At 33.4% G+C, this 11,959-nt stretch overlaps 1 protein-coding gene across 1 annotated transcript; it reads left to right on the top strand.

The window, feature by feature from the left end:
• Positions 1-420: 420 nt before the first annotated feature.
• On the top strand, positions 421-10,761 carry LOC148619634 (uncharacterized). Its single transcript, XM_088579782.1, has 8 exons — positions 421-755; positions 1,476-1,636; positions 1,962-2,165; positions 2,729-2,910; positions 3,126-3,300; positions 3,519-8,984; positions 9,489-9,641; positions 9,908-10,761. The coding sequence occupies exons 1-8, from the start codon at positions 547-549 to the stop codon at positions 10,042-10,044; spliced, it is 6,687 nt and encodes a 2,228-aa protein (XP_088435908.1). The 5' UTR covers positions 421-546; the 3' UTR covers positions 10,045-10,761.
• Positions 10,762-11,959: the final 1,198 nt, after the last annotated feature.

Below are 11,959 nucleotides of genomic sequence, written 5' to 3'. Positions count from 1 at the left end.
TTCTTTACATTCCCGGAACAATTTATTGGTTGCTTTATTAATCAAACAAATATTTAGCTTGATCAACTAAACAATCCATGTGATCAAACAACAATCTTCCTGGTTTTAAAGCTATAAAAGGACATGTTCATGCTTGACCTTCAAATTATTGCCATCAGATGTGAATAATTGGTTCGTATCTTTTTCTTTTCATTATTTCGGATTTTTTCGTTGAAATTCTATCTATAAATCACTACCATCGTTGTAAATAGGCTAAAAAAAACAAACAAACAAGAAAAAACAAACAAAGAAACAAAAAACAAAACAAAAAAAAAAAAAAAACCAAAAACAAAAAAAAACAAAAAAACCCAAAAAACTATTTAGAACATTTTTAAAAGTATGAAAAATAATTATTTGTAGCCTGAGTAATGAATGTATATGACTCGGCTTTGACTGGTATCACTTTCATATCACCACAGATTGTTATTATTATGTTTTTTATGTAAAACATTTTAAGATTTGCAACCCTTTTATATACTTAAAGAGTTATGCCTAACGTATTGCAATATGGAAGACGAAAACGCTGTTGCAGTTATAGGAATAGCCTGCCGATTTCCTGGTGCAGATGATACTGATGAGTTCTGGGAAAATTTGAAAGAGGGCAAATGTTTCATTGACGAAGTACCTGAAGGTCGATGGAACGTCGACAAGGCAGATGTAAAAGATGCAGATGTCTCCTGGAAAAAACGTGCATCACATGCAGCGCTTATTTCGGAGTATGTTATGTGCTTGTTTGGTTTTTTTTGTTTGTTTTGTTTGTTTGTTTGTTTCGTTTTAGGTGTAGACGGTTTTGTTTATCATTTTTAACTTTTAGTTGTAGCACAACATTTGATTTGCTTTAATGATAAATATGTTAGTGTGCCTTTCTTTAAAACAGAAAATTCTCTATATGGTTTGTCAATATAAAATCATTTACAGTGATTCGGTCTCAACCAAAAAAAAACGGTAATATTTAAGGAAAACATTCATTGTATTCAGTATTGATAAAAGTGAATAAAAAGTTGGTACGGAGAGACATTTCATAAAATCAATTTTAACCACTTTTTATGCTTTGGGGCTTTGAATGCATTTAACGATCGTTTCTATCTGCAAAAAATGTTCTTTCTATTAGAGATTATTTGTTTATATAAATCTATGTGCCATAGTTTAATTATGTGAATGAATTTTGATGTTGTCAACTTTAAGCAAATAAAAATCGTCGTCAAAATCACACGTCATACGAAAATAAAACAAAAATGGTTACCGCCATGTTGAGAAGAAAACATTTTTAATCAGAAAAAAAAAATCTAGACAAGTGAAACTAGTACTTAACGATTTTATTATGTTTCGACAAAATGTATCGTTTTGCATCTGTATTATAAAAAATGTTCATCGAATCAGAATTGATATGAAAGTGATGTTAACGAATAATGAAATATATTTCTATTTAATTTTAGTCATGATAAATGGGACAATAAGTTCTTTGGTATAAATGACAGTGAAGCAAATTGGATGAATCCACAACATTGTCTTGCCATGGAGGTGACGCATTCAGCTTTAGAAAATGCAGGACTGACAATGGACACAATAAAAGGATCAAAAACATCTGTTTATATAGGTTTGATATATGTGTCATCAAGTTCTCTTGTGTAAAGTATGAAACAAATGCTCAAATATCAAATATGAAAAGTATGATTTGCATAACTTTTGTACATTGTTTTCAGATATTTAAACTGCAACATATTGTTTTTGTAGGCATTCAGTTAGTGGTTAGGGTAACCGTTGTATATAAAAAACCACCCTTTTCTCTTATTTAAGAAACGAACACCTCCACATCTTTTGTCTGCAGAAAAAAATATTAGTGACTAATTTGAAATTAGAATAATTGAGCAATATTTACTGTGCATGCTTTGTAGTATATGTTACGATACTTTTTTCATCAGGAGCAATGAACGACGACCTATCGCTAGGTTTACATAACGCCCGTCACGAGTACAATAACTTTGTGGTTACTGGTATGGCTCAAAGTATAACATCAAACAGAATTTCCTATTTCTATGACTTACGTGGTCCGTCGATGACACTAGACACAGCATGCTCATCAGCACTAGTAGCCGTTCATTTGGGTTGTCAATCAATACGTACAGGTAAGAATAAGATATTTACTTCGCAATGACATAATTTGCTGGTTTTCTATTTGTTGAAAAACTACAATTTTCTACATCATTATGTTAGCGTCATAAAACTGTGACATGTATTTTCAAAATAGATCTTTATACAGAATCATAAAAGAGGGTTATGCAAAACATATGAGAAATTTGTTTTTTCCTTTTTCAATTACCAACCCCCCAAAACATCCCCTAAAATCTTATCGAAAAACTTCTCTTCATGTTGTAAGGGAGATAAGACAGGTAATATTGACTTTTATTTTGGACATATTAAACATTAAACAGCTAGAACATTGCTTGGGTCTCACTAACTACTTTAACTGTTACCATTTCTTTACATGTTCAACATTACATGTTAATTCCCGGAATGAAAGGTGTTTTAAAGGTGCATTGCATTGCAAAGAACTTATACTATATACTATAGGTCTATCGTACTTTTGGATTTTTTACATGCGATGTAAATCGTCAGACTTTCATATGTTATATTAAAAGTCATAAGCAATAGAAAACAATCACATGAAAAGGCATTGATCTATTTTTAGGTGAAAGCGAAATGGCGATTTCTGGGGGTGTGAATTGCATTATTACACCATTAAATTTCATTCCCTTAAGTAAAGCGAAGATGATTTCACCAACTGGAAAAAGTCATGCATTTTCAAAGGATGCAGATGGTTATGTCAGAGGAGAGGGCTGTGGTATCGTCATTTTGAAGAAATATAATAAAGTAAATGTGATGATATATTATTATCTTTTTATTGAACATAAATTGAGGCAAATATTTAGAACTTGCAAATGAGTTTAATATGAGTAGCACTCGTCTCTCAGAGCGTATTTCCACAATTTACCTGTATGAATAACATTAATAATTATAAAGTTACAAAACTACCGATTGAAAATAGGAAACTAGACTATCCTTTATACGTTCATTGTTTATAAAAGGCAATGAAAGATGGTGACCGCATTTGGGCATTAATAGTAACTGGGTGTAACCAGGACGGGCACACAAATACACCCATTACAGCTCCCTCTGGTCTTCAACAACAGTCCTTACTGAAAGAAGTGTATGCTAAGTACGAAATTGATCCCGGAAAGATTCAATATATCGAAGCACATGGTAAGTAAACCGTGAATTATTTCAAAATTAAACTGGTACGATATATTTATTAAACTTTTGATCTCAGTTGAAATGCTTACAATGTCGTTTTTGCCTCCATTTTAAATTGTTTGTAAAACAAATCAACATTAGCATACTTAGTTTTAAAATGAATTCATTGAGCGAGTATAAATATTTCAATACATTCGATGTGAATACACTGTTTTTATTTCATTTAGGAACAGGCACTCCTGTAGGTGATCCAATCGAAGTGAAAGCTTTAGCCACATTCTTTGGCCAATATATAGAAAATGGCAAATTTATTCCTATCGGTTCAGTTAAAACAAACATAGGTCACCTCGAATCATCAGCCGGTACAGCGGGACTAATAAAAACCATTTTGATGATGCACCATGAAAAAATAGTTCCTTCATTGCATTTTCATTCAAAACTAGCAAATCCAGCAATAGAATTTGATAAGATATCACTTAAAGTGACAACCAGCTTATCGGAATGGAAAATCGGCAGTGATAATAAAAGAATGGCTTGTGTAAATTCCTTTGGCTTCGGAGGTACAAACTGTCATGCGATACTAGCAAAGCATGAATCCGAGAAAGATTGTTTGGATAATTCCAATCATTTAAATCATTTGATTGCATTGTCAGGAAAGAGCCTTCCTGCTCTGAAAAACACCCTTGAAAATATGCTGCGTCAAACGGTGTCAAGAACCTTAAGTTTAGCAGACGTTTCCTTCACATCATTGGTGAAAAGAACGCATTACAGTTATAGGTTATCTTTTGTAAGCAACTCATTTGAAGATCTGAAAAGTATAGGAAATTCAAAGTTAGTAGCTCTAAAGGACTTGCAACCAGTACAGAACCAAGATACAAGGTTAGTGTTTCTTTTTTGTGGCGTTGGTACTGTTTGGAAAGGAATGTGTAAAGAAATGTTAAAAGCTTCGACGCCCTTCCAGAGAAAATTTGCAGAAATCGACAACGAACTTCAATTTTACACTAACTTTTCTATCAGAGAAATTGCTGAAAATCCCCCTGAAACTTTGACTTCAGACCCTTACATCGGGCCTTTGCTTATTTTTGCAACTCAGGTATCATTGTTCAATGTATGGACAACACTTGGGATAAAACCAGATAGTATAATAGGTCAGTCTGTAGGTGAAGTGGCCGCTGCACATGCTTCTGGTTGTTTATCGTTGAAAGAAGCAGTGAAATTGATTTACTACAGATCTTTTCTGTCTGCAAAATTCAGCGGTGGTTCTATGTTGGTCATTGGAAAATGTCAAATGAAAGATATTAAGGAAATCTGCAACAAACATGAGGGAGCTATATGTATTGCCGTCTTCAGCAGCAAAACAGCATGTGTTGTGTCAGGCGATAAGGACGTCGTAAATAAGGTAAAGACTCAAATTCGGAAATCAATGCCAGAGTGTCTGTTGAAAGAGCTGGATGTTAGATGTGCCTACCATAGCCACCACATGGACGAAGCTTGTAGAATGATAGAGGAGAAAATATTTAATATTTGTGGTAAAAAGCCGGATATTCCAATTATCTCCACTGTCACCGGACGTGAAATTGTTGATGAAGAAATGGCAACACAAGCCTATTGGACAAAAAATTTAAGAAATCCTGTTTTGCTTAAAGATGCTGTTTTAGAAGTTTTAAAAGACAATGCAAAGACTTTAATCATGGAAATTGGACCAAAACCTGTCGTGAAGGCACACCTAAAAAATATTACAGATTTTGATGTTACTTCTGTTCCAACAATGAATCAACCAAATGAACACAAGGTGTTTCTACAAGCACTTGGTACTTTATTCAATGCTGGTATTCCGGTAAATTGGACAGAATTATTTTCTCAAGGGCAAAAGACGGTGGATATTCCTCGATATAAATTTAACCGAGAAGGACTATTAGTTGGAACCCTTTCTCTAAAGGCTGGATTGAGATTAGAACTAGAAAATAAAGGAGGCCACTCTTTCTTGTCAGCTATGCCTTTATCAGAAGGATTTCGGGTAGAACTGAACCCACATAACGCTCCTTACATCTATGAACACAGTGTACAAGGGAGACTTATTGCCCCGGGGGCCTTACATGGAGAGATTGCATTTGCAGTAGCAAAAGAAATGCTTCAAATTCCGTTTACTTACATCAAGTTGTCACTTAACTTTGTTCGTCCCCTTGCTATTGCCAAAGATCAAACCATTGAGCTTCAAGTCCATTTAACTGACGGCTCCAATTTTTTTATAAAAAGGAAAAAAGATACCGTATGTAAAGGAAGCATTCTGGAAAAAATGCCGACCACATCAAAAAGAATTGATATCGAAGAAATGAAAAATCGATGTACCACAACTGTTCAAAGATCAACATTTTACGACACTTTAGGTTTGCTTGGTTTCAAATATGGGCATTCTTTGTCAGTTATTGGTGCTTGTTTTGTATCTGAACACGAGTTTATTGCTGAAATGGAATTTCCAGAGTCAATTTTCAAAACTTTTAATAATTACTCTATACACCCTTCAGTACTTGATGGAGCATTACAAACTCTGGCATTGATATATCTATCATTCAAAGATTCAGAAAAGCCTGAGAAACCTATTCCTGTAAGAATAGGTGAACTGACAGTTCATAGACAAATGGAAAAATGTATGACTGTTATTGGACGGCTTCGGGAAATTGACATAAGTGGAGCAGTTATAGATCTTTTCATATGTAATTCAAGTGGGTATATTTTTGCTGAAGTTAAAAATTTTGAAGTCAGAGACACCACTACTCAAAACACCAGACACAAAGAAGATGATACTTTTTATGTAACAAAATGGAAAAGAATTAAAGCTGTTAGAATATCAGAGGAAGAACTTACCCTTCCAGAATCTGCATTGGCGATAACATTTACTGTCGAGTCAAAACAACTGATTAAATCTGCCTTTGAGATAAAACACGTCGTCGCCCTGCCTTTTGACTTTGATAAGATATCTCCGACTGAAATTGTGGAGGTTTTATTTAAATATATAGAAGTTCAGTTTAGTAGCTTAAGAGAAATTTCCGAAGTTTTGTTCCTCCCTGGACTTTTCTGTAAATCCATAGATATGAAATCTGAGGAAATATTTTTGGCATCAAAAACATCATGTATCATTCTTATGCACTTTTTGCAACGACTTGCAACCGATTCGACATTCGACATTCCACTGTATATTATTACAAAACAAACACAAATGAAAACAAAGGACTTCCTTGGAAGCCCGTGGTACAATGTTGTAGGTTCCGAATTGTGGGGAATGACACGATGTATTATGAGGGAAAGAATGTTCTCAAAAATATATTTACTTGACTTTGAAATAGATCAAGATGTTAAACATATAGCTGAAATCGTGCAACATACAAAAAACAGCATAATGCAAAACGTAGCAGAGTTCAAAATTGAAGATGGACAAATATATCAGAACCAAATTTGTAAGTTTCATTACACTGAGCCTAAGAGTAGAATAAACTCTTATTCAGAAAATGAGGTATTGGAAATAAGGTCGGGCAACAATTATAGAAAGGACAATCTTTGGCTTGTCCCGAAAATAAGTACAACATTGTCGGATTGTCCTACCAATACTGTAATAATGAAAGTTTCTGCAGGTCTTTGTAACTCACAATGGTTAGAGTCATCAACAGAGGTTTTCTTTGAAGCCGATCCCTGGGTACAAGAAGAAATGAATGGTCATCAAAACTTATTTTTAGAAACATCAGGCGTTATAAAATTCTACGATGACCATCTAATTGAATCGAAGAATAGCTTCAACTTTTCTAGAGTAGAACCATTGAAATACTCCAAAACAGAAGAGTATATTACTTGTATGCCTGTAATTGCAGCAAATATCGTTGATATTCCAAGGGAGTGCATTATCCCAAAGGCACTTTTCCCATCATATACACCGGGTTTACTTGTAGAGGTATTCATGACCTTTCTCATGGCTCCTGACATCGATGACACTTCAACGGTGTTGCTGTATTACGACCCTACGCTAAGAATTAGAATTGAACTGATTGAAAGTATTCTTATCTCTTTCAAGAAAAAAATAGCAAATGCCAATCCCATTGATAAAATAGGCGATTTGCAGATAAATGGTCGTTTCCAACTGATTTTGTTGACCAAAAACACTGGTATACTTAAAAAAGCTCTTACTATAGTGTCGAGGATGGATTGTAAAGTAATCTTGTACTCATGTTTTGTTGGAAAATCTACTGAAATAAAAATACTACAGCGCTTTCAAAACCTTTCACTGAAAGTAATCAATTGTAATAAATTGTTTTGCAAAGAAACTGTTTCAGTAATTTTGAAAAAAATTACTGTGTGGTCTAAGATGAAGAAAAACCAGACAATGCTTGCAGATTCAATAAGTAAATATGCAAACATGAATGTTGCAGGAGATGTGTTTTCTTTTTGCGATCCGTGTGAAAATAGTTGTGTTCACAGTGTTCCGACATTTCAAGTACACTGTTCGATACAGCAACTATTCAGAAAACATGCAGTCTATGTTATTGTCGGTGGTCTGACAGGACTTGGGTGGGAAATAGCGACTACTATTGCTATGTCTGGAGGAGGAAACATTCTTCTGTTGGGACGAAGTAAACCTAACGGCCGTAAACAGTCGGAAATCAATGCAATCGCTACCAGGTACAAATGTATTATGGAATACTTCCACGCAGACATTTCGGATTTTCATTCAATATCAGTCACGTTTGAAAAAATAAAAACAAAATTTCCTGACTGCCCTATTAAGGGAGTATTCAATGGCGCAGCTGTGGTTGACGATGGACTTTTGCTTTCAATGACCGAGGAAAAAATTGACAAGGTACTCAGACCGAAGATATTAGGAACGTGGAATTTGCATCTGTTAACGAAAGACTTGTCACTTGATTATTTCGTTCTTCATTCATCAATTACAGCAGCATTCGGAAATGCTGGGCAAACAAATTATGGTGCTGGAAATTCTTTTAAAGATGTAACAGCATTTCACAGGAGGGCATTAGGTCTTTCAGGTCAGACAATTAATTGGGGTGCTCTAAAATTAGGTCTAGTTAACGAAAAAGTAGAAAATCATCTTAGAGCTCAAGGATTCATAGCGTCAGAGAAAGATTTGATCATAAAATGTTTCATTAAATGTTTGTATTTGGATGTAGATCAGCTCATTTGCGCTGAGGTCGACTGGAAAAATACAATGACAGTTTCGTCAGATATGCCACATCTTTTTGCTAGATTTGAACCCGTCCTTCATGAACTCAATTTACTTGAAACAGTTAGGCAAAGCGTGAAGGAAAATATGTCAATACCTATAATTGGCATTGATGATTTTCGAAAACAATCTCTTAGTGAGCGGAAAGTGTGCCTTTTAGACATTGTCTGTAAGCTTTCTGCCGAAGCATGTGCAGTTGAACTCTCAATAGTGAAACCGTCAACAACACTGTCATCCTTAGGTTTAGATTCCATGAAAGCAATGGCGTTTATAAATGCCATTAACAAACATGTAAGTTGTTCCATACCAGTGATTGCTGTGCTTGAAGAAGATGCAACACCATTATCAATCGTTGGGCTTGTCCTAGATCAGTTAAAACAAGAGCATGGATTTAAAGACAATAACGTAAATGAAAAACGGCACGAGGAAGGCATTAACGGAGCCGATGTCTTGACAAACGCTAGAGGTAATACCATAACGTATAAAAGATATACGTATATGTGTAATTTGAATTTAAATCACTACATTTCATTTATTTCTGTTTGCTGCATTTTGCATTCGTCTATGATATTGAACAGTTAATGGAGTTGATTTAAACTTGTTATGTATCATAAAACTATAGACATTTGTTACCGAAGGAACGTTTCATAGGGAAATGAAATATCATGTAAGTGTCTTTTTTACAGGAACTCGATCCCATTAAAACGATACTGAGACTATCTAATAATCTGCTACTTGTACAGGCAATGTTATTTCAAAACTTTTATTACGATTGTATTTTCGAACAATTTCCACAACATATTTTGAGTAGTATTTCGATGGTAACCATCTAAAGAATTATAACTCTCTATCAGGTTATGTAAAATAGAAGTACAAATTACCGGGGGTAGTACAAAAATGATCAATTTTAAATTTTGGTTCACTAAACACCAAATTCCAGACTGATATTAATATATTTAATTTATTTTAGTCACGTACGATGCAGAAAGTGGTTTAAGTAGCGATATCCAGCTGTTGATTATAAATGGAACAGATTCTCCGTATCTTCATTGGTTTAATGATATTGTTGATATGAGACTAAAGTATTCCGAGATTGTTAGTGTCCATAGTGATAAAAAAGGTGGTAAGTTGTTTGCAATAATTTATGTGCGCTTAAATGATAATACTATGGTTTAATTCGTTCAGTCATATTTTATTTCAAAATTTGATTAATGAAAAAACTCTCGTGCTGTAAGTGACTAACCGTTGTGTAGCAACGACTCCACCTGGTTACTGTTTTTAATATTTTTGGCTCAGGCAGATTCATTCTGTTTCCTCTACATATTCTGTACATACAATCTGTTGCAGTACCCTTCACATATTTTCTGTTGATATATTGTTACCAAATAGGTTATGAAATGATAAAGATACGAACAAATCGGAACAGAGAACATGTCTTCAAATCAATAGACGTAAACAAAATGCACCTTTTACTGAAAGAGCTGGATGGGAAGATTGGGGAGGTTACTGCATTGACAAATCTTTAAGGAAAGTCGATTTGGAGTGGAATTGTCGATTGGAGTCGTATATGGTCACACAATAGTATCCATTATAAAGTTTGTAATGTTTGTCACAAGGTTAAATTATTTGACTTGAGTATGTGTTATTTCTACAGTAAATCTGTTTAATAATTTAACTAGAAAACTATATACTTTTATTATAGACGGAAAATAGTCATAAATATATTGAATAGTATTAATTGTGAAATGCATTATCTAAGTTGTGTTGAATAAACAATGATTATGTTTATTTTTGCACTTGTAAAGAACAATAAACAGATCTTTTTATCACGTCAATATTTTGTATTGAATTGAATTTTTATAATTGATCTAATTTTATATTTTCACATGACTGTTAACGATGTATATTCAATACTTTAGACAGGTGAATAGAAACACGGGATTTTGAAAATAGTTCTTTTAAAGTAAACAGAGGAATTTTCACGTTAATTAATATATTTTGAGGTATTAAAACATACCAGTCTTAACCTGGATTTTCAAAAAAAATGATTTTTAAAAGAAATGCCACATTTGTTATGTTTACAGTTCCATACTACAAGTTATAAAGGGAATGGAATCTTGAAGTCGATCGCAATTTTACCAGTAATAAAAACATTGCAAAACTTTTTTGAAATAATCTTTTTCCCCTCGATAGATACAATTTGAACATTTTATTACATGTCATTAAAGTATTTTATTCATGTATGTTGTTATTATGCATTTAAGTTCGTCATTGTATTTTCTATTTACATTAAAAAAAAACTGACTGACGTTTCGTATGAAATGAACTCTGTATGATTAAGTACCAGTCCAGTCCATATAAAATTCAGACACTGCCTTTGGTAAAAGTTATTCATGGTATAGAAAATCCCACTGAACAAGCCATCCTTTTACGATCCATATACGTGTTATGACAGTCCTTTGTAAATAGATCCGATCTTTATTTTAGAAAACCATACATTCATCTCCCACTAAAACCAACCAAAGCAAATAAAAGTCTTGAACTCTTAAAAAATGCCAATTTCTTACACAATCTTGACAACTTTTATCTCGAAAGTGCATTAACCGACTTAAAGACTTTGACTAGTTGTATGGTCTGTAAAATGTTTCTGAATTAGAACACAAATACATTTGGTGGGTTTTTTGACATGCCTGACTCGCCTCTTGTCTGATTTTTTATAAAGACTGTTACTTAATAAAAATACATCGGATATATTTTTCTTCAGATGAAAAGGCAACATATGCGGTGTAAAATTAGAATTTAACAAACAATATTAGTATAGTATATTCGAAGATTCCTTAAATTTTCATGTTTGAATCGATTTTTTCGCTATCCTATTAAGAACATTGTTATATATATTTGGTATGTGAGGATACAACCCCAATCACATGGTGCATACTAAATAACCTGCATAGCAGATTATTTTTAAGTGTGCACCACGGGCATTTTGGTTATTTCAAATAAACAAAAATAATATCACGGTCATTCCTTATAATTTAATTTTAGAATAAAAATTTAAGGAGTAAATCAGCAAAAAATGTTGGTGACGTCACAATCACATTGCAAATTTTTTTGTCCATGCAACGGTGGTCTTTTTTTTTTTTTTTTATCTAATCACAAAGCGTGTTACATATGCAATTGAATAATTAAATAATTTACCGAATATAATATCACCAACTCGTCAAAAAAAAGACAAAACAAATAACAAAAAAAATCAAATCAAATCAAATAAAAAAAAACAGGAACAGGTTATTCTATATGGCCCTTGCGTTTATTCTTTGTGAAGACACATTTTACTAATTTGCTTTCGGTCAACTTATCGGTTGCACCAGACTTTCTTTGGTTGAGTGGCAATAATTCAACAGATTTTACATTTACAGCTTCAAAAGTATAAGGGAGAGT

This window comes from Perna viridis, chromosome 4 (assembly GCF_037379345.1).
Source record: "Perna viridis isolate PV_CMFRI_1.1 ecotype Kerala chromosome 4, ASM3737934v1, whole genome shotgun sequence".
In the NCBI taxonomy this organism is placed as follows: Eukaryota; Metazoa; Mollusca; class Bivalvia; order Mytilida; family Mytilidae; genus Perna; species Perna viridis.
This window is presented reverse-complemented; position numbering and strand designations above follow the sequence as displayed.

Bases quoted from the DNA above. Each gene is read 5' to 3' on its own strand.
- LOC148619634 (XM_088579782.1), top strand. From the start codon at position 547: ATGGAAGACGAAAACGCTGTTGCAGTTATAGGAATAGCCTGCCGATTT. The intron at 756-1,475 runs GTATGTTATGTG...ATTTAATTTTAG, and splicing joins CATGCAGCGCTTATTTCGGA to TCATGATAAATGGGACAATA. The intron at 2,166-2,728 runs GTAAGAATAAGA...ATCTATTTTTAG, and splicing joins TTGTCAATCAATACGTACAG to GTGAAAGCGAAATGGCGATT.